At 39.2% G+C, this 27,231-nt stretch overlaps 1 protein-coding gene across 2 annotated transcripts; it reads left to right on the top strand.

Annotated features, from left to right (window-relative positions):
* Positions 1-425: 425 nt before the first annotated feature.
* On the top strand, positions 426-25,148 carry lmf1 (lipase maturation factor 1). Of its 2 annotated transcripts, none has more exons than XM_040036678.1 (11): positions 426-499; positions 1,545-1,854; positions 2,912-2,922; positions 5,445-5,593; positions 16,029-16,094; positions 19,678-19,845; positions 20,467-20,647; positions 21,493-21,646; positions 21,792-21,975; positions 22,431-22,543; positions 23,671-25,148. In XM_040036678.1, exons 2-11 carry the CDS (start codon positions 1,604-1,606, stop codon positions 23,855-23,857), a joined length of 1,464 nt encoding a protein of 487 aa, XP_039892612.1. In that variant the 5' UTR covers positions 426-499; positions 1,545-1,603; the 3' UTR covers positions 23,858-25,148. The 2 variants fall into 2 exon arrangements, with proteins under 2 accessions (XP_039892612.1, XP_039892611.1); XM_040036677.1 differs by lacking the exon at positions 426-499 and adding an exon at positions 772-982.
* Positions 25,149-27,231: the final 2,083 nt, after the last annotated feature.

The raw sequence follows: 27,231 nt of genomic DNA, 5'->3' as shown, positions 1-27,231 counted from the left end.
CTGCTAAAATTCCACTTGTATTCCTTACCTATTGATAAAAACAACAAATTAGTTAGTTTGCTTAAAAATATTATCCCAACTTGCCCGATGAGGCTGTGATGGATGAAACTGTGGATGTCAACAAGACTGTGATTCAACAGACTTCAAAAAGTTCAGTGTTTTTATTGTAATTGGTTTTGATAAATCTTGCCTCTGACATATGCCCTATATTTAATAATAATTAAAAAGACCAATATTAACAATGAAACTAATAAAAAACTAAACTACAATAAAAACTTCTCATACAATAAAAACGAACTAAACAACAAAACAAAAGCTCAAAATGAAAAAAGTCATATTATAAAATACAAAAGTATAATAATAAAAATAATATTAGTAATAGTAATAAAACCTATAATAGTTCTAACCTGCGATCTTCATTTCAGCGTCTGAAGAGGGGAATGCCAGAAAAACTCTGACTGGAGAGGAGAGAAGCAAAATGCCTCTCAAACAGCTTCAGGTACAAGAACCCCTCAATCCTGCTTTATAGATTTCTCTTTAAATTTGTCATCTTAGGCAACTGGTAGATTCAGAACATTTGTACTACGGAAGATCCGTTTACTTCCAATAAATTAAATTTAAATTGGTTTTGAAAAAAATGTATACGTTATACATACAAACCGTATAATATCATTAAATTTAAAATGTAATAATAATAATAATAACAATAATAATAATAACAATAACATACTTCCGCGTCTGTTCTGTCACGTGACCGTGACATCCTTAAACATGGCGGCAAGCGGTGAGCGTGCAGAGATCTCTGTGAGGAAAAGACGTGTTGGCAGTAAGAGAACAGAGACAGACTCCGCTGTTAGCGGTGGAGAAGATGGAAAACACTCCAGCAGCGACGCAGAGAAAGAGAAGCCGCTTCTGTCCTTACAGCCCGGGACTTACTGGCTCACTCGCATTGTGCTGCTGCGCTCCGTCGCCTTTATTTACTGTATGTTGACACTTACGGTCTGCAGTCAGTTAGTGTGTGGGTGGTAGTTTAGCTGTAGTGGTTTACTTTTTTATCATTAGCATGACAGTCACAGTTTAGTGCCACGGTATCTTAACGCATGCGCACTTTACTGTAAATAAAACTTGCAATTAGTGAATGTACCTACACGTGTGTTTGGCAGTTTTTTAACTACTGTTATTAATGCTCTGTTAGTTTCTGATAACCATTCATTTGAAACACAGGGATGGCGCAGTCAAGGAAATATACTAATCCCATGAATGTGAACGTCAGATGAGTGAATGAGGCAAGTTGTGTAAAGTGCTTTGAGTCTAGAAAAGCGCTATAAGAACCAGTCCATTTACCACATGTTCTGATTTTACTGGTGCTTCTTGCAAAGAGCTGAGCTTACAACCACCACCAGCGTTTTACTCACATCATAAATAAGCCCCCACCTGAATAGCTCCTGTCAGGACAGCTGTGCCTCATGGAGAAGTTTGCTCTTTAATTTGAGAAAAATAAACTAATTGCTTCTGTCTCACAAACAATTTCATCTGTTTTTTAGTTGTGGCCTTCAGTGTTGCTTACAACCAGAACAAGCAGCTGATTGGTGAACATGGCTTGATGCCCTGTAAGAGCTACCTCAGAAGTGTCAAGCGCTATGTTGGGGGGAAGATCGGAATGGCTGCCATGGCGTACACCCCCTCCGTTCTCTGGTTCTTTGACTGGAGCGACATGGACGCCAACCTGGACGGCATCGCCCTGTTGGGGATGGCGCTGTCAGGGTTTGTCCTGGTGATGGGAATGGCCAACATGGTGATCATGCTCACACTGTGGGTGCTATACCACTCCCTGGTCAACGTAGGACAGCTGTGGTAAGTGTTGGTTAAATCATGCTTTCACTCTCAATAAAACTGGATTAAAAATGTTTTAATGTAGAGCACCTAATCTTAAAGATTGATCAGATAACTTTTTACAGCCAGATTTGTAGAAATCTTCAAAAAACTTTATAGAAGATCTTAAGTTGTAGCCAAATTTAGTGAGTAGAGAAGCCCTGATTGGAAAGTTCTGGGTTGGTATTAATGTTTGAAACTATTAGATTTTGAAAAACCATTAATTTACTGCTCAGAATGTAAAATAAGTTTCGCATTCCTGCTACAGGGCTTTTATTGTGGAAATTAACAGGAAGTGTTGTTAGAAAAAATAAAATAAAATATATCACTGGGAGCAGAATTTGAGTAGTCAAACGTGGCTACGTAGAGGGCTGTGCAAAAGTATCAAGCCGACTCATTTCTTTACATTTTGATTCAGAATTCTCATTTTTCAGTGATTTCAAACCATATTTCTCCAGGCTTTTCAAAGGTCTCTAAGTATTTCTTTAAGTCCTATCAATCATTTAAGTATAATAAAACATCTAACTTGCATTTTTAAACATATAACTGTTTGTTTGTGTGTTCGTGTGAGTGACTCAGAAAGAATATGTAGGTTCAGGCGACTTTTACGATGGAATATTTTTTTGCATATTAGTCACCACAAGATTTCAAGTGAATTCATTATTAAGTGTATGCTATTGCTATTGCATAGCATACACTTCAGTTATGATTGGATGTTTCCGTGTTTAAAAAGATAAGATTATGTGAACTATTAATGTTGTAGGTCCTAATTTGAAGCGCTCATGCCCGCGCTTATATTAGCATAAAGCATACATGCATTTAAAAACATTCCCTATAAGATGATCCTACAGTGATGGTTACCATAGTCAGCTGTCAACTTCTCTACTAGACAGCAACTGCATATTTCATTTCTTGTATTCATGTTGTGACTTATTTTTCCGCAAAGCATTTTGGCTGCCCAGCGTGTTTGATCTCTCCTGACACCAAACAGTCTGTCAGAGTTTCACAGCATTAACCTGCTTCCTTTTTCTCTTTCCAGGTACTCCTTTGGTAAGTGAACTTCCACAGAAGCTTCCTTTGTTTCGCCTCCAAAAAGAAGTGGATTTGAAGGAAAGCATTAATGTGAGACAGGTGTCTGTGTCATTTATATTTTCATAAAAGGTGAAACTGATTCTGTGAGATGTTTTAAACATGTGTTGAGCAACACTTTTTAGAAAAATCGAATTACGGGTCACAATTTGAAGAGTTGGATTTAAATAGTGCTAAAGATCATCGGTGTTTGATCCTTGTTCTTAAAAAAAGAAACAGAATTTTAGTGTGTATTATTGTTGTTATTATTATTATTATTTAGAGTAAAAGTGTAGTTCATGCTGCTTTTTATTAATGTGTTTTTGAGTGGTTGTTCTTTGGTAATGGGACGGCCTGATTGAGTCAGTCCTTATGTTTGTATTTTGCACATGTTCCTTAAACCAAAAGCACATCTATACTGACACATTGCGTTTATTTAGAAGCCTATGACTGTAAGGCGACTTGACATATTTGTAAAGATGAGCCAGTCTTATTACAAAATTCAGTAGATATCAAGATATGCTGCGAAAAAATCAACTACTTTGTTTGCAGCTTAGAGTGAAAACTTAGTATATTGTTTTTTAACGGGGTGAACCCAATAAACTGTCATGGCTATGATGGTAAAGATGGCGGCGGGGGAAGTATAAACATGAGGTTGCATGTAGAGCTTTGGCCCAGATAAGTGGTGAGGTCAGCGGCAGCGCCGTGATTGCCTAATGACACTTTGTAGTCAGAGACGCCAGGCCTGTGTCTGTGGTTGGGCTGTGGCTTCTATTACCCGAAAAAGAAAATTCCTTTTCTCTCATTCTGCTGCAACTTGGACTCATCATCACACTCTGGCTGACAGTGGAGCTGAAAGTCTGCAGATGAAGGTCCACTGTTCCCATATTAGTGCACTTAGCACTAATATTGGGTTGTTTATAGACATTTATAGACTATAACACTAGAATTTTAATAGGTGATTCCAATTTAAATATTTGTTTTTCTTCAGTGCTTGAAACAATTCCAATCCTAATGAGCATATGCAAACCTAAAAATGTAACGTTATATTTGCTAAACATAAGCACTATCATTGTGAGCATATTATACTGACACTGCCATTTAGCTTCCAGTAAAATGTCAAAGTATCTCTGGGAAAAAAGCTATTAGGTAGCCTGTAATAAGTGTCTTTGACCAGTCTGCTGGCGACCCATGTCGAAATACGGTTAGAGGTGGTTTCATTTTAGCAACATGACTTTTGCAAACTGAAATATTTTACACTTCAAATGATGCCTTATGTAGTCCTGAAATAAGGATTTAACCCCCGGTTGAATTCAGTTTTAAACACAAAGAAATGAGCAGCTTAGGTCAGTGGTTGGTTTATTTCTGTAGTGAAAGACAAATTATCTACAAAACAATCAAGAATGAATCATTCTGCCACAGTTAGAAATTAATGGGAATTTCAGAGAGAGAAATAACTGGAACTCAAATTGACTACTTGGTAGAGTAGCCGTTGTCAAGCAGAGATCTTTGCTGACCTCGTCGAAATCCTCAAGGCTTTTAGGTTGTGGTTTGGAGATACAAAACTTCAGCTTTCTGTCTCATCTTTAGCGGGTGTCTTCTTGAGCTTTTGACTTTGAAGTATGTTTTGGATCATTGTTTTGTGGGAAGGCCCACCCACGATGCATTTTCAGTGTCCTGGCTGAGTGAAGGACATTCTTATCCAAGACTTTTCCATTTTTTTTCCTCAGTGTGATGCAGGGATTTTATAATATTGGCAGAAAAAGACCCCCAAAACATAATGTTTCCACTGCCATGTTTGAGTGTTTTTAGGGTGGGAGTCAAAAATTATTATCCCGCAAAGTACAGGAAGTGGATTGATGCCATCACAAAATAAAAAATTATAGACAGAGTGCTCAAAATTATGAATTCAGCAGCAAATCAAATACTTACTTCTCTTACTGTACATGCATGACAGTCCTGTTATAAGCTTTTTCACATATGTATGGCAGATAGGCAAAAGATCCACACACTTAGCCATTAAATAGGTTTGCAGTGAACGCTTTGAGGTTCAGCAGCAAAAACCAATCACATAAAGCTGTGTTTTTGTTTCCCATCACTACTGATATTCACCCTGTTATGGCAATAAGTTGGGGTCACAATACATTAATCGGCTGGAAAATGTTACTCCCTATTTTGGCAAAATTTAGAGTTCCTCTCCAACTTTGACAAAGATGTGCTTCTTCAGTTACATCCTGACTTTGACTCCCAGAAACACAGTTAATGTGGCTTTATCAAGTACATTACCAGACAAACGTGGGCCATTCCTCTCATATTTATTGATATTGTTCCAAATCAGAAATTTGACGTCATGTTGTTTTCTTGGGGCGTGCATGTGTTACTTTGTTGACCTGAAGTGTAATGTTCCTGCACCATTAAAGCAGTATTAGCTCTTCTGTGCTATAACACACTGAGCCTGCGTTAAGTAAAGCAGGTCATTGATGATCTTCTGATTGTTTGTGCAGGTTGGGAGAGTCAGCTGTTGGAGACGGGCTTCCTGGCTATTTTCTTGTGTCCGGTGTGGACTCTGTCCCAGGTTCCCCACCGGTGCCCCCCGTCTCTCATCTGTATCTGGACCTTCAGATGGCTCATTGTTCGCATCATGCTGGGGGCTGTGAGTATAGCAGTTTATAAATACACAGAAGAGATGTCTGCAAATTTATAGATCATTTATTGCATGCCGTTAAAACAAGAATACAACTGCTTTGACAGTAAATTTTAGGAAGTAATTTCAAACAAATTCACAATAACTGAAAGATAAATGAGAAAGCTTACCTTTGTCTTCCATTTGTGTGCATATATCTTCTTCCAGTGGCTGTTAAAGTTTCTAAATTAAAAGCCTGACATAAACGCATCTCAGTCATGTGAAGAAATGAAACAGTTTCTGAGCAGCGTGAATGTTTGTCATCGGATTTTAGACTGTTACTTTTGGGTTTTTGCTATTGAGCTCTGCCAGCAGCCGGTGATGCCAAAACAAATATACGGTCGACTAAACAATATGTCTCTTTGTTTGACAGTTTCCATGGTGAATTTTAGACCTCTGTCTGTGTTTTATCTGTCAATCACTGTGTTTTCCACAGATTCAGTGGCATTTTTTCAGTTAAGACCACAAAGCGAGCTGAAACGCAGGGAGCCCCCTACTCAGCGCTTCACTGTAAAAGGCTCTCATAGCGTATTTCATTCTCTGATGTACAACGTCAGAATGAATGTTGAGTTTTGTTGCTAAGGGCTACCGTTATTTGAAAGCACCTCAGTTATGCTACAAAACGGTGACTGCATAAGCAAAATGAAAGTGCTGTTATTTTTCCGAAGGCATAAGCAAACTTTAATCTTTTAAGAAAAGATTGAGAAAGTTTTTTTTGTTCTGCTCTTTGTGCCACCAAGATACACGTATCTTAACAACTGACTACTGACCAAGGAAACTACTAGAGATCATGGTTTCAAAGGGGAAAATGCAATGACTTTGGTTATTTCCAAATATTTCATTTATAGGCTGACATTTAGGCATTCAGGTAAAATGTCCTGACAAGTATTAGATATGCAGATATTCAAAACACTTGGAGGAAATATGATGATGATGATGATGATGATGATGATGATGTCTGGGGCTTAAATTTGTTCACTTTGTTGTTTATTGACTAAATACCTCCAAAATTGTGACTAAAAACTGAGAGTATATTATTTTTGTGTGCAAAAAAGAGAACTGCTATTACTAGTGGAATTATTTAGATTTTAATAATTATAAAATTTTATAATTTTAATCTCAAGTACTTATGACGAGTTGTTCTGTTGCAGTGTGCTGCACAGATATACTGCAGTTTTGATAAAATGCATCAGCTCTGCTTGCTTTCCTCAGTTAAATGAAACCAGCTGCTGCACGTTATTGTTCAGAGTACACAGTGTTAAGTGTATGGATTTATAGCAATGGATGATGTTCTGGGCTTTAGCTTTACAAAATATTAGATGAAATTATTGTTGGACCTGATTAGTATCTAGTCAACTGATCACCCTCTGTCTAATTGGATTAGCTGATTAGATTTTGTTGATAATTTATTTTGTAACATTGTTAAGAATGTCAGAACTTTAAGGTTAAGGTCCAAATAGCATTCACATGCTCCTTTTGTCAGGAAATCAAATCCAGATGATAAACAGTAAACAAAGGAACCACACTGACTGTATATTGTCTTACTTTGAAGCTCTGCTGCACATTTTCTACTATGATTATGAGATGAACTTTCCTATATTTTAATTTTTCATGTGAGACGTCCATCACGGGTTTGATGACCTTATAGTGGGAGAGCTTATGATGGTCCAAACTGAGGTCTGCTTAAACGTTACAAAGACTCAGCAACTTTTCAGCAGCTTTAATTGCAGTGCTGTTCCTCCCACAGTGTTTGATCCACCCTGGCTGTATCTATTTATCCATCTGAAAGCACTGTGGTTCAATGCTGTTCTTTGACTTATATATTTGTGAGGATGACAAAGGTTAGCATGTACTTTTAAGTAGAGCAGGGCGATATGGCCAAAAATATTTATCACGATATATATTTGAAAATTTGCAATAACGATATAACTGACGATATAATTGATGCAAGACAAAATACAACTCCACAACATTACTAGCGCAAAAAAGACAACCTTCCATTTATTTTCACTTAAACAAGAAGCTGGTTTTTATGTACATTAAAGCTTTATAAAAATGTAACAGTGCAAATGCAAATTCCTTGCTGAAAGTTTGACCAAAAGGCATTTCCAGTAGAAATGGGCTGACATATCCTGAGCATAACCATGTATAATATCCACTGAAGTTAAAAAGAGGTGCTTTGCAACATTAAACTGCAGTGTGCAGTACACATTTTTCGGACCATAAGGTGCACGGGATTATAAGGCACATTAAGCGAAACAAAGCAGTCAGATAAATCAAACTTTATTAAACTCATTCTTCTTGCTTCCTCCACTTCTGTACCATTGATTCATTAATGTTGAATTCTCTGGCAGCTGCTCTGTTCCCATGTTGTTGCAGTATATTAATGACTAACCTCGTATTGTGGATGGATTATCTCAGTTGTTCTCCTGACTGAAATTTGGTCCGTTTACAGCATCGTGCCATGCGATTGCATTTGTCTTTAACTATCAGGAACCTTAACGTTAACTTTTATAAGTGGAAAAGTGTTAGTGTTCGTCCTCCAGCTTCACTGTTTATGTTATGCTAACATAGCTGTGTCGCTAGCAAGCACGTAGCACATCATTATATACCAGCTAGCCCAACTTCAGTAACCCTACGAACGTCACTGCTGTTTAGTTTCCTGTCTTCATTTATGTTGGAAGTGATAGCAGAGCTGTACGTTTTAATTTTTTCAGAAATCTCTCAGTCAGAACATGCAATATCATGCTTAGGTAACTAGCGAAACTAGCGAGCTAACTTCCGCTAGCTTCCTGCTAACTTCTAACTCCGTTAAATGTAATAACTTTTGTTTTCATGGATGCCTGGAAGTTAAACTTTATAGTTACACCTGGTAAAGCAGCAATGCTGATCGTTTTATTAAAGATGAAAGAATTTAGACAGTTTTTAACTCTCAGTGATGCTGCAGTGTTGTTTGACCTGAAGCATACAGAGTTTAGGACCCAGATTACTCCCAGATTTAAGAGCATCTTAGTCCGACAAATACGACAATAACAACGGCCGCTTGCATGTTCTGCAAAAAAATGTGCTTTGTTGTGTATCTGACGGACAAACACCAAACCAGTTCCACATCACTGAAGTTGCACCATTTTTACAAACCAATTCTGGTTCATCTGTTTCACTCAACAATCGGCCATGTGCGTATGAAAATAAAGGCACTGCGCATGCGCGTTTTACTCTCATTCTATCGCGATATTTCATTTTCCTATCGTTGCCTAACATTATACCGGTATTACCGTGAACGGTACAATATGGCCCAGCCCTACTTTTAAGGTCCCTGAAAATATAGGAGATGGGTTGCGTATGAGCCCATCATTTTTTATTTATTAATTTTTTTTAAGCAATGAAATGTCCTACAATGTCGCACAAGTCATTTTTTCCCAATAATAATTTCATAGCACATGCTATTGCTGTAGCATCTAATATTTTTAATATATTAAAAAGGAAAGAATTGGACTATAAATGCATTAACCATATATTATTAATTGGATGGGCTAATAAGATAACAGTTTAACTAAATGTAATTTTCCGCTTGTCAGCCTTTACCATTGAAATAAGTACATAAATCATTTTAACATCCTTGATAAAAATGTATACCCTGCTCTATTTAAACAAGCCTTACCTTAAGCATAAAAATCCAATTTAAAAGTATACATAAATGCCTTTGTTTTCTTGCTTAACGTTGTTATATAAACCAGATTTCCCCTGCTAATTGGAACCATCTCCACTGTACCTTCTGTAGTAAGTAATTACCTCATTAAAACAAGGGGAACTTCCAGCACACTTGCACACACAGAAATGCCCCAGCAGTTTATAAAAATATCACATGACCGTATTTTATGCTAAACAACAGTGTTGACATTAAAATGTTTAAAAAATGTTGTTGTAATTATTACACGTTTCCCCCTATTTGTTTCCTAATTAGCGTAGCTTAACATATTTAATACATCTTGCACATTGAGGTGGCATGTTAAGCTGCTCGGATGCATTTCAATTTGTGCCCTAGCAGCTTGTGTGCAGCAGCAGTAGACTGTGAGGTTAATCAGGCAGAAAGCTACAAAATGTGAAGCTAATTAGATTTCAGAAGATCGAGTCGGCTCATTAACTATGAAGCTCTGTAAATACTCTAAATATAAAGCGTTTTCACAAAAGGGGATAAAAGCCTCATTTTAAATTCTGATTGATGTTCAGCCTTACAGACATTTAGTCCCTTCTATATCTTAAAGGTAAATTAGATAAGTGACCCTCAAATGAAGTCTCAGTGTTGTAAGATGTGATGCTTTTTCAGTACAGTGTTGGGTAGATACATTTTTGAGTATAAGCATGGTATGCTTACTTGATCAAACTTTTGTATGAGGACTAAATTTCTCATGTTACCAAGAATATTGACAACAAAGTCAAGTAATTGATAATAGATCCTTCATCTTAGCTTGCTAGCTGTTTCCTGATGGTTTAGTTGTAACTTTAAATTAAAATTGGTCTTGAAATGGCCTTCTAAGTTTGTTCATAGTAGAGTTTGATCATACTAATCACTGAGGGTATAACAACAGCCCCCCCCCCTCCGCCCCCCCAGTAAATTCCTGAGAGTTTAAAAGCACCTCTTAATAGATGAAGGCAGTAAAAATACTGGTGTTTGATTTTTTTATTTTTTTTTGTCAGAGAATCAATAAATTATTAAGTTCTACTGTTGCGTATAGTGATTGTAAATGCGTTGTATTATAATTTTTTTTGCTTGATCAAACATTTCCATTAAACACAGCAGCTGTAGGAAATATTTTGCTAGGTGTGGTTTGTGGCTTAAATTGGCTTTATAGAGTTAACGGTGTGTAACGTGAGCTGAAATCACATTTAGACTTTGGTTCTTGTGTTGCTGACACGTTGATTCGCCCAGACTGTTGTGCACATCTGGTCGACTGGGATGGATAGACCCATATGCCTGTTATAATAAATAGATGTGGGTAACAATGAGTTCAAGGTGTACAAGAGAAGCTGCTCATGATTCCTGGCTGAATGACATTTTGGCTGTAACTGAAGATATGTTTAAGTAGAAGTCCAAATTATTAATACTGAAAGACTGACGTGGATTAAGGCTTTCATACAGTCCAGCTATGAGTCAAATGTAACTCAGACCTAACTTAAGTGTGAATGGGAGCAGCAAGAATGAGCCAAAAGCAATATTGAGATTGTATAAAAAAAAAACAAACAAAAAAAAAAAACCCCAAAAAAGCTGAAAGACGCTAAAGAGCTGCTTGGTGCTAATAGGAATTGCACTGTAAGATAGTAATTCTCTGTTTATTCAATAACTGCTAGCGTCAGGTTTCTGACAGCAGTCATTGTATTCATTGCCAGCAAAACAATATTGATTATAGCAGCTTTAACTCTCTGACTTCTGAATCATCATAGGTGATAACCCTAACTTTGTATCACAGAGGAAGGCAAACGTGTTTTCTGGGGACAAATGCCAACAGTTTTTGATTTTTCTTTGTTCCCTGAATTATAAGACTTAGGAGAACAATTCAATTTAAAAAAAAAAAAAACTTTGCAAAAAAAATTAAGGAAATTTGTATCTGGTTGACAATGTTTTTGCAGCACTGTTTCTTGGCTATAAGTCTTATACCCCTGTATCTACATATTTTCCCTTTAAATGGAGCCACATTCGTAGGGAAAATACATTTGTGGGCTGCAACCATGATACGTTTCTCTGTCAGTGCCAAACAGCTTATTCGGTTATTGAATCTTGTTTTGAGCTTCTGGTACTCCAGGTGCAGCTAATCGGGTGCCTGACTGGCAGCTTGTGGACCCTGCTACAGGGGTTAGTTGGCATCTGCTCCAAGGATGCCTTGTTTACCAGGATGCCACGTTTGATTGATCTGGAGAGGCCATAGGGCAACTTCAGGCTGGTGTTCCACAAAACAGAGTTGGAAAATTATTTGGAGTGAGTTCTAGTACCATCTCCAAATTGAAGTCGACTTCTATATAACTGGGAATGTCAGAGACGGGCTTTATTCTTCTGGTGGTGTTGTCTCCCAAAGAGACCTGTCAGCACTTAACACGTGCACTGGAACATGTCTGCAGTCCTGACCTCAACCCCACTGAACACTTGTGGGATCACCTTGGGTGTGCTGTTCGTGCCAGAGTGACCAACACAACAGCACTGATCTCAAATGCTGGCTGAACAGTTGGATGGCATCCCACAGCAGTGTGTGACCAAGTAGAGGTGTCAGGCTGCTGTGGCTGTGTATGGCTCTTCCACATTCTACTGAGGCCACATTCTACTTGTTAAACTGCCAGTATGTCTTCTTTCTTCAGACTTTAAACATCCTAAAAATGACACCAAACAAGAGTCAATAGGAGAATAAGCTGTTTGCCATTGGCAGGGAAGATCTGAACAACCCACATACTCGGCTCTCCTGCTCAATGCACAGATGCATTTTTCTTACAGGGGCACCATTTCCAATGGTATAAAATTTATTGCTAAAAAGCATAGTTACAACAAAATAATAATTGATAAAACACAAATGTCCTTAGTTTTTGTGCTAAGTTTAGATATTATGATTGCCTAGGGTCTGGGTTAGAGTTTGGATTACAATCATGCTTGGGCTTTTAGTCAAGGATGCCTTAAACCTCCTAGAGTTAAGCCTTTAAGCTCATGACAATCAATGGACTGAAAATGTTTGATGATTCATTACCATTGTGTCATTGGCATATGTTGATGATATTACTATTTACTTTTGATAAGTGGCTTCCTGTTTGACTTCCAAGAAAGGCCTTCTTAGAGTAACAGTATGTTTTCATTCATGTTGGAAAAATGCCATGTCAAACAAAGCAATGTAACACCAGTACTGCTGTGGCATTAACACCACAGTTCCTCTTTTCTGTTTTTATAGTCAGATTTTCATTGTTTGAATCCAATGGATACATTTGTATCCAATTTTCTTTCTTAATAAAATTTTGAGCGGATCATAGTTGTGAAAGGTTGAATCTCTCTGGTGTTCTTTGCTGAGTTTACAGGTTCATATCCTTTCCCTAAGGCCTCTTGATACTGAAGAGATATCTGTTTATGTCAGAGGTTTGTATGTTGGGTAGTAATTGATGACATTTCAGAATCTCATGACTGAATTGAATTATCAACAACATCTTTGGCTTCATCACCTCAACAGCCAGCAGCCAAGTTTGTAATCAGAAAGAAATGTCCTGGTTTTTGTAAATCTGGTTAGAGGTTAGCAGGCGATTTATTCCAAATTCCACGTCGACCACATGACAGGCCGATGTGTCAATATTGACACTTGGGTCCTGGATAGTGTCCTGTTTGCTTAATTCAGTTGGTGGAAAACAAGCCCTGACATTGCTTTTCTCTCCATTTTGGGCTTAGTTTGAATCATTTTTTTGTTTTTTCTTATTTTATTAAGGGAAAATCCTCAGTGAGGGACTATGGTTAACTTTTTATTACAGTCATAATCTGCATCATCAATTTAGAAATACCATGGACTTCTAACAACAGACTTGTGATTCAGTAGCATGACAATTTCTTTTGGCCAAAAACACTCGTAGAGCTCCATAGGCTTTTCCCCCCCCTGTATTCGTCACCATACTTATTTTTTTTTTAGCACTGACTCTGTTTTATAACTGAATCTTCTGAGGGCTTCTTCCCAATTTGAGGCATTAGCACAACAGGGCTGCACAACTGTGAGCTGCTATTGAGTAGAGAAGGTCAGAAAAGCTAATGATGTTTTCAGACAACAAGCAAATTAGATTTGTTGTGTCAGATTTGATCTTTGGTGGTGGATCCCCACTTTGTATTGTGTCTCTTGTTGTGCTTAAAGTGTGTCAGCCACTGAGGGGCTTAAGTATCTTGTCACTTCTTAGATATGGCTACATGCTATCCTGTTTGTTAGAGTGTAGCATGTTAATGAATTTCTTCTCCATAAAGCATTTGGTTTATTTAGGCTCTGAACATACACCGGATGAGTATGATTTTAGTGATGCCTTAAATTTTCCACTGTAAGATTCATATTTTTGGTCTTTTGATTGAGATTTTAAAGCATTGGTATTATCATGGTGCCCTGATAATAGACTGAAAGATTGATAAAACTGCAGTGAATGTCTTCGTTTTGAAGCCTCAGCTTTATTTATTGCTGTCGCCATTGTGGATTTTTGGAACCAAAAAAATTACTATATTAAAAACCCCAATTGTAACATGTGAATAGAAAACCGTGTCAGAAACCCAAATTTAATTCCCAGTGGAACATTAAGGAAATAGTCATTTTGAATTTAATGGCAGCAGCAAGTTAAACTTGGCGTTTAGGTCAAAGGCTGAGCCAATGCTCAGTTTTACAGAGCCACTAGCATGTTTTATACACATTACATATATATGAATATTAGGGGTGCAACGATACACAAAATTCACGGTTCGGTTCGGTTCGATACTTTGGTGTCACGGTTCGATATTTTTTCGATACAAAAAAATGTTCATGCCTTTTTAATTTGTCATTTATTAAAATTATAAATATATATTTTAACTCAAAAGTACAGTTTTTAAATTTAACCCTAACCCTTGTGCGTGTTTTTTTATTTTGACAGCGAATGCGCACCTGCGGACCACTTATGTGCAGCCCTGGTTATTTAGCTCGTCATATTGCAGCCACAGAAATTATTTTGTCCATGAAACCATAAAGCTGCACTTTCTTTTTGCCTTATAGTCTGATTTGTCATAACTTCTCCGTTTTGTGGTAAGCTTTTCTTTGGCTGTCACTTCTTCACCCTGACTTGTCTTATTTGGCTCAGCAGAACTAAAATATATATCTGTCTGTGAAGGTTCTCAGTCATCCAGGTCATTGTAGTCAAATATATATCCTGCTGCTTTTACACACGCACTCACATAAGCTCAGCGATTCTCTGCGCGATCAACCTCTCACATGTTTAAGCTGCGGGAGATTTCACTTGTCATGTTTGCATAGTAAGCTAACAATTAATAAGACGATGTCAGAGGAATTGGTGCACAAATTATCATCACTCACAGATCAGTACTGTCGCTCTCTATACACAGTTCGCGCGATTGCAAAGTGAAAGCAAAAAAACAAGCGCAAATTCAAACGCGATTGCAATATGTCACATATTGACAGTGGCTCACCGATGCCAATGACATAATTACCCAGCTACATTTCTGAAAGAATGCAAAAGCATTGCCATATATTTTTCCTTCCTACAATAGCCCAACGGGCAGGGCAGAGATAGATTTTGGTAAACCGACTGAAAAAATCGCTAGCCCCGGGACGTCGGGCTAGCGATATTGCGAGCCCTGTATCTGATTGAGGAATCACTCATCTTTGTAAAAGAGAGTTTATTACAGAGAAATGTCTCTTCCAAAATAAAAGCTATACTATCCGCTTCTTCTGGGCTATATTCTCAGCAGCATATTAAACATATAAGGAGAATCATGTGCTAACAGCTGTCTAAATGACTCGGCTAAAGTTAGTAGCATGCTTGTTGTTTTTTTTCTGCTTCCACTTGTCTTTGCACTAGGATGATGTCGGCGTAAATGTGCAGTCATATTCGTTGTGTTCCCACTAGTGCTTTCAGGTTAATCTCGTTGAAATGACCTTAACGCCACAACATGGCAAATCTCCGTTAACGAGCTACCGCCGATCGCCCCGTGCATGGGGCTAGACGGCCAACACGTTAACGAGCTAACTGCGCTAACACACTAGTTCCCACCCATGTAATTGAGCATTGCGTGGCACATCCAACATACTGTTTTACTTTAGTCCATGACTCGCTTACCTTCAGGGTCATACGTCACATGAAAACCAAAATAATTCCAAACGCCAGATCTGAATGAGGGTGGGGGAAGGTCCATGTTAAAAGGAGAGCTTAACTTCTGTCTCGCTAGCTTGCCCTGCGCTCTTCCTTCTGACGATGCTGTCTGTGTTGAGCGCTCAGTGAATCTGCGTTCGACTACTCCGCCTAGGCAGTGCACTGCCTAGGCGGAGTAGTCGAACGCAGATTCACTGAGCGCTCAACACAGACAGCATCGTCAGAAGGAAAGTTGATAAAATAAATTACACATTTTGTATTGTTCGATACATATGCGTACCAAACCGAAAGCACTGTATCGAACGGTTCAATATCGATACGAATATCGTTGCACCCCTAATGAATATGTAAATTTGATGTTATTATTTATTATAACTCTCCAACGGCGTTATTATTAACTGGTTCATGTTGAACCATTTCCTTTTGAGACAGATTTTTAGTTGTCATGTGCTGACATCCATTAAGTCCAGCTAAACACAGAAGTTCTTGCTGCTGTGAAGTTTGAAGTATACTGAGGTTGATGTAGCACAAGTTTTATGTTTTGTCTTTTCAGGGTCTTATAAAAATCAGAGGAGACAAATGCTGGAGAGACCTCACCTGCATGGACTATCACTATGAGGTGCGTATGTTGCATTTAATGTACTCCCTGCATTTCCAGCTTCCTGGTTCTCAGTGTTCTGTTGTTGTAAATGCACAGTGCAGCCTCAAGGCCCTTTGACATTTGACACGGCGTGCGCTGCACTCACCCTAACTAGAGTGAAGGACCCAAAAATTGCAGCTGCTCTACGTGTACTACATGCGCCTGCTTCTTGTCACTTCCAAACATGTATCTCTCTGACTTTATATCCTCTAGAGAGTTTGTGACGTATTATGTTTAATAAAAAAATGTATCGCTTATTCATAAAGACTTAATCTTTGTAACTATCCCGATTAGTGAAGAGTGTGTCGTTTACACAAGACGTCTTTGCCCCCGAGGTCCTCAGAGCCATTGGAAAGGCTTTGGAAGTCCCTATATATGCATATGAATGTTTTCCTTCATCGTGTGACTGAACTTAGCGCAGCATGCTTCGTTTCTATTGGCTGTGTGAAGGTACGTCACAGCAGAATGCGCACAAACAAAAGACACGAATGGGTTTCAAAGGGCCTTCAATCCTCACAGGTTGGGCCGGGAGCTGTTCACACTTGTTTCCTTCACACTAGAACCCCTTGGTGGTTCTAGGAAGTTTGTTAAACATGTTCTGTGCAGAACACAGATTAAAATCCCACGTTTGCTTGCGTTCTGAGTACAGTGCAGGAGCCGCTGCAGTAACGACCTCCTACAACCAAAGATTTCACCTAAGCTATCATATTACAAGTGTCCAGCAAAACCAGAGTCGCTTTTAAATTTCCCAAAAGCCCGTTTTCTTCAGCAGTCTGAACGTCTCAGTCTGATTGATATATAAAAACAGTGAACCTTGGCTTCGTCTCCTGGATGATGACAAAGCTGCAACAAACTCGCATCAGGCTAACCACAGCAGGGCAGCACATTACAGAAACCGCTGTTGTGGGATTCAATAAATCAAACTCTTACACTGAGTGTGAGGTTGTGCAAATCCAGTGTTTGTTTTTCCCTCGGTGGGACACTCGACCGCTCTAACCAGCACTGCTCAATGTTAGCGGGCCACAGAGGGAGGAGGACCTTCTTCTGTCTTCTGTAATTAACATAGACAGGAATATTCTGGCTCCTATGAGACGGGATACATCAAGAATACTTCATAGATATTCACCCAGCCGAAAATACAATAGGAAGGGAGGTTAGGTTGTAACACACAGGCTTCCATGGAGTTGATAGCTAGTGATGTGTAGGATTATAATGTGGAAGTATAAAGCGCTTACATTTTTATCCTTTCTAATTATGGCTTTTCCTTCTTTCTTTCTTTGACTCTTCCTTATAAAATTTTCCTAGATTTTCCCACAGTTTTAGCATTCATTGCCATACAGGGGAGCAGAGTTTGTGAGGCCAAATATTTTCCACTGTACAAATTTCACAATTTCATGTGTATCGAAAATGTTGAACTGTCTTAACCTCAACTAAATTGATCAAATGTCCTGTACATTGAAAAAAAAAAATAACATCGGTTAATTCTCCCCATGTTCAGTGTATGAAATAATTATACTCTCTGTTCATATGTCATGTGATTACCATTACATCATAAAGAAAACTCCCCTAAATGACCTTGTTGTTACCAGAAAGATGGGTTGTTTTTTTTCCTCTTCCTTTTGATACCTTCATTTAAACTTGTAAAATGTAAAAATAGTTAAAGTTGAACTGATCTGTTGGTTAAAGTGTTGCTTTTCAGTGTGCTCAGTAGTATTAGGGGCACACAGCTGTTACAGCTAGAACAATGAGAGCCAGATGTTGACCAATTTGAGCAATCGAAGGTAGATGATGTTTAAAATCTCTGAACTGTTAAATTCAAAGTGAAATTCTACTTTGCTAAGTTCAGTACACACAAACAATAAACACAAGCTTTAAACAGCTCCAGGTTTAATTAGTCTGGTGTGGTAGCTTATTTTAAACTGAGGCTAGCATTAGCTCCACTGACAGTTCTGAAGCTTCAGTCTGACTGTTTTGGTTGTCGCCGATATCGGGCTAAAAGGGTCCCCCTAACTCCAGCTGCATGGATTATAAAAAGCTTTTTTTTAAAATTGTGATGAAGGGTGAAAACAATTTTTTTTTTTTTTTTTTTTTTTATAATGACTGTGAGTGTATAGGGTATTATTCTGCCTAGAGACTGGTACTGGCGAGTGGGTGCCAGTACCAGTCTCTCGGCACTTGCTGATTTGTTAGTTCAGGTAAGTGATGAAGTCAAACATCTTACATCCAATTGGCGTGTCTCGTATGCAGCACACTGCTGAAACTGCTTCAGCCTGCTCACACTTTCATTTCAGCTGGAAGCTCCTTTGCAGCCCACTTGACATGACTTGATGTCCTTGAAGTCTGGTCTCTTCTGCGATGGCGGTTGTGCTGCTGCTCTCTCATCAGGTTTTGAAACATATCTATATAAACTATACCAATTAGAAATGACCACAAGTGGAAATGGCTGTCTTATTTTAACTGTAATGATGCATGACAGCGCTGGTTCAGTTCTCAGAGCTTGTGACTGTTGTGTAGCTGCATGTAGCTTTGTTTGTAGCCTCAGCTACTGTGGTCACTGTATCTTGCTTGAATTATTAAATAAACTATAGATGCCTGCGGAGGCAATTCTTTAGCTACATGACAGTTATTTAAGGTTAGTGTACCAGAAAATGAGCTTATACCTGACAAATCATCCTACAATGTGGAGCTTATTCCACGCTGGGTCACTTTCCCTTTCCTGGTCCAATTTCAACAGTTAGCAGCCTACACCGTAATGTAGACACAGATGCACGCACACAGTACCGGAAGCCAGTGGTGCCAGGTGAACCTTATTAACCCCTCGGACACAGTGCTCCCTTTCAGATGAGCAGAGGAGCTGCAGATCTCCTCCTGTCCTGACTCTCGGGGGGCTGTGTAGCTGTGTTCCAGCATAGTTGCTGTTTTGTTTGCCTCTGTATGTTTGTTGTAATAATGCTGGTTTCCAAGTCCTGTGGGGTTGTTTGGCTGTCTGAGGTCGCAGGCCCCTTGCCCTTGGTCTTCCAGGGGTGTTTCAGTAAGCTGCAAGTTTAATAACCCCAATTTTCTGCAACATAAAAACAATAAAGGTTTGGGTTAGGATGCCAACTGTCTTGTTTTCATTTTTCCTACGCCTATTCCTGTGCTATATTTATTTTTCACTCCCTGTAGCAGTTTGCATATTCAGCTTTTACATAGCAACCAGCTCATGCACGCATAATTTACCAGTCTGTATGAATCCTCTGGGGTTTTTTTTTTTTTTTTTTTTTTTTTTTTGGGGGGGTGCATAGGTGTGGTTGCTGTTATTTAAATAGGTTTCCATCTTTATTTAGACATGGAAATGTTTCCCTCAAGGTGTGACACTATAAATTAATTTTCATCCCATCTCAGACAGTTATTGCCAAAGTAAATCCGAAAAACTTCCATCTTAAGCTGTGAGCAGACTGTGTTTGGAAAATGTTTGCAGATCAGAAAAACTTTGCAGAACTTCAGGGAGGAATCCATTCATTAAAGATGAGATGTTACCGTGGCACTTGTCACTTTGACCTTGAGTTTTTTCTCTGTGCAGACCCAACCAGTTCCCAATCCCATGTCATACTACATTCACCGCTCTCCGTGGTGGTTCCATCGCTTTGAGACCTTGTCGAACCACTTTGTCGAACTCATCGTCCCGTTCTTCACTTTCCTCGGCAGGCGGATGTGTATGGTTAATGGAGCAATCCAGATCCTTTTCCAGGTAATTTACACTGTTCACAAGCCACAGAGAGCAATGAGAGCAAAGGCTGAATGATGATTGATGTTTATGGCAACTGAGATAACGATCTTAACGGTGGTGCCAAGGTAGTAATGATTAAGAGGGGAAAAGTCAAACAATAATGAAATATAAATGCACCTACTGATGTGATGTTGTTGGCTCTGTTTTGGAAACACTGTTCCTGTTCAGTGTTTGCACACACACAGGTTTAACCAAGGCGGGCTGCTCAGAAAGATTTTATGTCATTATTTTATTTTTCATTCCTTGAAAGTCCCCTTACTCTTTGAACTCTGAAAGTTAATGGCTTTAATGTTGGGATGTTTAATTGCATTTAGCTATGTTATCCATTACTGTACACTTAAACTGAATCTGTGCCTCATGTGTAGCCTGTGGTAGGCTCCCTGGTAGCCTACATGAGGTGAACAAGAAAAACAAACAGGATTTTGAGGCATTTGTGCTGCCCTTCATTTTGTTAGAGCTCATTGGGTCGTTCATTTCTTTAATAAAAACATGTTTTCCAGCTTTTGAATTGGTGCTGAAACACTGCTGCATCATCTCTCCTCACTGTGCCTTCTCTCTCTGTCCCATTATTTTGGGCTGCAGGTGGTTTTGATAGTGAGCGGGAACCTTAGCTTTCTGAACTGGCTCACCATCGTTCCCAGTTTGGCCTGCTTTGACGATGCATCGCTGGGCTTCTTGTTTCGCTCTGGGGCTGGAACCAAGAAAGCAGTGCTGGAGATACAGAGTGAGGATGTAGCTGGACGCACCCCAGCACCTACCAAAGGTATGCACATCCCAAACTTTGCAAACGCAGGATATTGTTGTCTACTTATGAATTTGAAATGTTGGTATTCAGCAGTACAGACTGACAAGGCTGTATAGCATCTGGTTGTGCTAGAGAAGGAATTATGGGAATAAAAAGGATTAGCACTTGGAGAGCTGAGTAGCTGGGAAAAGAATGACATCAAGTTTGTTGGAATTTAAAGTAACGCCACTTACATTTTTACAATACAGACTGCTGAAACTGTGGTAAAAGTGTGAGAGTGGCCCCACTCTAATTGGTCCCACTGGACCTATTAGTGTCTTTGCTTCACTGTAGCATAGTAAATATGAAATAACCTGGTACCTGGAGTGTGGGCCTATTTGAATCATTTGAGCAGAGCCAGAAAGTTGGTCCTGGTGAGAAATGATTTTGGGTAGCCTGATGTGTTTAACATGTGTTGGGCCAGGCAGAAAGGTAGGAAGGAACTGATGCAGACTTAGCAAATGTTTGCCAGTACCAGCTACCCCGGCACACATCGTCCACACCTTTTTTACTAAGAAATTGTTTCACTGATCACAAACACATGCAAACACGCCGGCTCACTCGTTAATGCCAACCTCCACTGCTCCAGGCCAGACACTAATAAATGTGTCACCTTGATTTAAGGTGCAGTTTTCCTCGGCTTCAGGTACAGGTTTGGGGTGAATACACGTTTTTTTGGCTAAACAGGAGCGACAACATGCATGTGCAGTTTCATATTTAGCTGAAATGGAGCAGATGACAGAGAAAGCAGTGGGCTCTATCCAGTGACAGAACATTAAGATGCATTTAGAAGTTGTTTGTTTGTGTGTCTGTGTCTGTGTCAGGTATGTTGATTCGTCGGGTGGTTAACATATCTTTGGGCATTCTGATTGGCTGCCTGAGCATCCCTGTGGTGACGAACCTGCTGAGTTCCAGGCAGGTGATGAACACATCCTTTGACCCGCTGCGCATTGTCAACACGTACGGAGCGTTTGGCAGGTACAGCCAGAGGATCCGAGAGGAAACGCATATATTAGCAGACATATTGCAAATTTAAGATTTTTGCATACTAAAGAAATTAGTGAAATTTTAAAAATGTGATCCTTTATTTGTTTTATTTAATGTTTCCTCTCCTTCTGGTCAGCATCACTAAGGAACGTACTGAGGTGATTTTCCAGGGCACTCTGAGCCCAGATCCCAAGGACCCTGAAGCATTGTGGGAGGAGTACCAGTTCATGTGCAAGCCGGGGGACGTGTACCGGCGGCCGTGCCTCCTCTCGCCGTACCACTATCGACTGGACTGGCTCATGTGGTTCGCTGCCTTCCAGGTGAAACCTCACTACAGCATTATTTTTATTTATCATCCTAATGTTGATAAAGAGTTTCAATGTATTAATATTATTGTTGCTATTATGGCTGTTTATATCTAAATGTAATCAATGTGGAAAAGCTTTAGTACCCCATTTCCAACACTGGGGGGCAGTGTTTCCACGATAGTGCTGCACGCTTGTTTTAAATCAAGCCAGAACTGTCGTGTTTGCCCTTCAGGCTTCATTTGTGTGTTTCTGTCTCCCTGTATCTGCTCATTATTTCCCTTTTTCTCTCTCACAAATACACATTAAATTCCCTTGCCTCCTCTTTCTCACTTATTTGATTCCCAGTGTGACTCGTTAAAATTCTCCTCTCTCCTGATTTCTGTCTCTTCCTCGTCCTCTCTTCTTTCCGTCTCCTTCTCCTGTGTTTATTTCAGTCTCTAACACATTGTCTCCATCTGTTCGATCAGACCTATGAGCAGAGCGAGTGGGTGATCCACATAGCAGGACGCCTGCTGTCCAACGACAGCACAGTCCTCTCACTTCTCGACCACAACCCGTTCCACGGCAGAGACTCACCCAGGTAAACGCACACAGTCTACACCAGCCTCACCAAAACACTCCCGTTAAGTTTGGGAAAGTCCTCAGAAAGCTACAGCTAAACTTAGACGCTGGTTAAAAAAAAAAAAAAAGGGATAAGTCCAAAACCACACTCATTCACACAGCTGTGAGCCACCACAATGGCTCTGTGGAGCTGACTCCTGCTCCTCAGCTTAAGTACTTCCACTGCTGATTGCTGAGTGGAGTCGCTTCAGTAGCGCTTCACAGGAAGAAGAGAGCAACTCACACGCACACAACCTTTAGAGATGTAACACAACCATCAAGGAAAAGTGTGTATTATGTGTACAATGTTCACCTGCACTGGTCTCTATCATCGCCAAACCATTTTTAGCCAGCAGTGGAAAGGCATGCTAAGTAACTAGCTAACCGGGCAGATCTTTTTCAGGCAGTGGAATCGTCTAATAACAAACACTACATTGTTCCTCAGTGTTTTAACGTGCATGAACACCAGCGGCACAACATGCTGGTATGACCATCATGGTCCAACCCATACTGTATATAAAAGATGGACAACACGCACTTTGTCGTTACACAGTGATTAGTTAAGTTCTGTTGTTGCAGCTGAAACTTTTTTCTATGGTTCTTAAATCATTTGTAATGTTTTTTGGTGATTTGTGTTGTGTGTTGTACAACAAGTTCTTTGGTCAGTGTCTGTTGTTTTTAAATGTGCTATATAAATAAACTGGACTATTTTCAATGTCACCATCTCTGTGTTTTAAAAGCAGATGTGAGGATTGACAAAAAAAGCTGCAAAAAAAGCTTTTTCAGCTGCATGGAATATTTTTGGTAAATTTTATCTTTTTTAGGGTGCTGAATCCAAAAATGATCTCAATTTCCCTCCATCACATACATTTTTTTTTTTTTTTTTTTTTTTGCAAAACATGAGTTTATCTTAAAAAAAAAAGCGATGAAAAAAATCAATATTTCAGTATTGTTTTCTAAGATTCCTTACCTTTTGCTCTGAGCAAAACAAACCTAACAAACTCACTGTTGTTGGTAGACACAGTATTATAAGCCCTGAAGAATGTATGCTGACGATAAAAATCATTACTTCATGTGAACGCAGTTTTGGGCTCTTCTTCCTTGCAGGTGGGTTCGGGGAGAACATTTCAGGTACAAGTTCAGCCAGCCAGGCAGTGCCAGCGCAGCACAGGGCAAGTGGTGGCTGAGGAAACGCATCGGAGCTTACTTCCCTCCTGTGAACCTGGAAGGACTCAGGGGCTACTTCCAATCCAGGAACTGGCCCCATCCGCATTTACAGCAGAACAGAAAGTAAAGCCGTGAGCTCTGAAACTCACTGTGAAGAAGGGTGGGATTCGATTTCATGAAGAACTTTTTCATTGATATCGAGCATCCACACATTTATTCCCACATGATGTGAGGGTTTTTGTAAAGCTTTCAATTAAAGGTGGGAAGTTGCCCGCCTTTGTATCTCTGAATGAGTGCAGTTTCTATATTAAAAGGGATCTACACATATGTAATGATCGGCTTTCCTGCTTTTTCTTGTGTGTTTGGTTCATGCAGAGAGATGTCCCACCATATTTGTGTCTGTTCCGACAGTCTTTTAGATAGTTTGGTCATTTGTGTCACTACAGATGTACTCATACGAGACATGGTATCTCCTTTCACTGTTATGCAGATGATTCACAGATCTACCTCCCACTGAAACGCAAATCTGTGAACCCTCTGTTCGATTGTCTGGAAGATGTTAAGATATGGATGACTTTAAATCTTCTCAATCTAAATGAACAGAAACCTGAGATCATTGTCTTCAGCCCTAGTGACCATTACGACCTCGGCCCCTTAGAAAATTATAAAAAACCGTTTGCGAGGAATTTAGGTGTGATTTTTGATAGTAATTAAACATTCAATAAACAGATAAATAATGTGATCAAGACCAGCTTCTTTCACCTCCGCTTACTTGCAAAGGCGAAGCCATTTCTCTGCTTCAGAGACTTTGTGAAAGCAATCCATGCCTTTATTTCATCTCGCCTCGACTTCTGCAACAGCCTCTACTCTGGTGTTACTTCGTCATCTATTGGCCGGCTAAAGCTGGTTCAAAATGCTGCGGCAAGGCTTTTGACTGGCAAGTGGAAGAGAGAGCACATATCCCCTGCACTCGTCTCGCTGCACTGGCTGCCAGTAAGGTTTCGAATTGATTTTAAGATCTTGACACTTGTTTTTAAAACATTGCATGGACTAGCTCCTATATATATCTTTCTGATCTTTTAAATTGGTATACTCCGGCAAGATCTTTGAGGTCTGTGGCCCAAATGCTTCTGGTTGTCCCAGGTCTAGATTAAAACAGGAGATTGGGTATTTTGCTGTGACTGCTGCGAAACTGTGGAATAAACTGCCTTTACATATCAGGACCTGCAACACTGGGTACTTTTAAAACTCGTTTAACCTCCTAGGACCTGGCGTCCACATCACATACAAAGTTTTTCTCTACAAGGGCCTGATATCCACTTACGAGGACATTATACTGCAACTGTTCTATTGAAATTTAAAGCGAATGTCCTCATGTGTGGATCTAATTTTTCTCAGAAACAAAAATCAGGTAAAAATAAATAAATCTGGTAATTCTTTATTTTTAAATTCATCAGGTCCCAATCAGCTCAAATATCAAAGAGAAATTTAAAATGCATGCCATGAAAGAGTTCGGGTCTCAGGAGGTTAAAGACCCATTTTTTACTCTTTGGCTTTTAATTCTGTACGAGTCTGTCATTATTTTATTCTTATTATTTTCTTATCTTTTATTTTACATTCCTTTTTAATTTGATCTGATTATTTTATTGTACAGGTCAACAGTTGTTGTTTTTAAAAGTGCTATATAAATAAATTGATTTGATGGTTGTGTTGTACCAACCATGACTGCAAACCCTCCACTGTGTATTCAAACTGTGCTGAAGGGTCCAGGAGCAAGTAAGCATCACTTTCACAGTTAGCGATCACACTACTTATATTGCTCGAGCCAGCTGATCTGTACACAGCAGTTACTATGAAATAAGCTAGAATACTTCCACTGGGTACAGTTCACCAGATCATGCGAGTCTGCTTTTAGTAGCTTGTCTACAGTTAAAACAGTGTCAGCTGAACTTGGGCAGGTGTAAAACAGCTTGTGTGCTCATCCAAGAAATCAGCCGTGTCATTTCATTCTGTGATGTAAAAGCTACCAGTAACTTTTACACGCAAGTGTCCTTTGGGAGTAAAGTTGATGCACAGATCTATGGCATTACCTAATGAATTATTGTGTCACTAAACTTGTATTTACAAGGATGTTTGTGCTAAAATTAAGTCATTTTATGGCCTAAAACCAGAAATAAACAACAATAAAACAAAAATAAATGACAGACATGACATTAAGTCAGGCGATATTGTTGAAAAAAAGTTAGAAGTGGTTTGCAAAGTAGCTTGCAGAAAATGTGGGCAGGTTAAAGCGGCTTAAACGGGGTAGCCATAGCAAAGCGTCGGCGCAGGGCATCTACAGATCAGAAGGTTGGTGGTTTGATCCCTAGCTGTGCCATCTCCAGGTGTCATTGGGCAAGATAATAACCCTTAGTTGTTCTCCAGTTCATCCATTGGTGCATTTACCATTAAAGCAATTCAGTCTCACCGTGAGGCCTGACTGTCGGTCAGAAGGTTGAGGTTTCAAGTCCCTTAATGGTTGTCTTTTCGCACTTTTACTGGGAATATCAGATAATCTGCCAGTAATGGAGGAGTATTATTTTATTGTTTGTATTATTTTATTGTTTTTTTTGTAAAGCACTTTGGTATGCCTAAGGCTTTTAATGTGCTCTATAAATAAAGGTTGTTGTTGTTGTAGTCTGATTTTTCTGGACTGCCGCTACGCTCAGTTAAATATCACAATTTTTTTTTTTTTGCAAAAGTAGGTATAAAACTACTGCTGACAACCAGGCAACAAATAAGAATGATAAAGTTTCATTGATCATTTTGTCAATGATTTGCTTGTTGCTATGTAGAAGCCCTGTACCTTATCACCGCAGGATTTTCTTGAATACCATACTTGGACTTTTAGATTGTGATGCCTAATATCTTGTTGAGTGATGATTTTTCCTTTTTTTTTTTTTTTCCTGTTTTGGCTCTGAAATGAAGACCGCTCCTGGTTGGATCTAAAACTGTTGGTTATTGATTATTCTTCAGCTCTGAAACATTTATTATCCGGAGGCCTCACAGAGTTTTGTCAAACGATGTGACCGATGTGATTAATTCTCCATCGAAAATACGCTTTACAAACTTCAGAGGAGCGTGTTTATGGTTGCAGTGAAATATGGAGAGTTCTGAAAGTCTTGACGGTAAAATATTGGACAAAACAAGCTGGATTTGAACCAATAAATCTTTCCTCCATTCCGCGATGAAACCGCTTTGGCCTGTGTTAGTGGGTCATTAATTTGTCAGCCTGAGCGTTCAGCATCCGCTAAGGTCTGAGTTACGTCTTTATGTTACAGTCACGATTTCTTAGGGCTGCTTGACTTATAATTATATACAAGGTAATTGCATTTACTTAATAACACGAGTAGATATCAGAGATGTGAGATGAAGGTGGGGAAAACATGTTTCTATGCAAATGAAAATAACCTGTAGTAACATAAATGGCCTCTAGATGGTGATGTTCACCATGTTATCAGC

This window comes from Simochromis diagramma, unplaced genomic scaffold, assembly GCF_900408965.1.
Source record: "Simochromis diagramma unplaced genomic scaffold, fSimDia1.1 OVJJ01000371.1, whole genome shotgun sequence".
NCBI classification, from domain to species: Eukaryota; Metazoa; Chordata; class Actinopteri; order Cichliformes; family Cichlidae; genus Simochromis; species Simochromis diagramma.
This window is presented reverse-complemented; position numbering and strand designations above follow the sequence as displayed.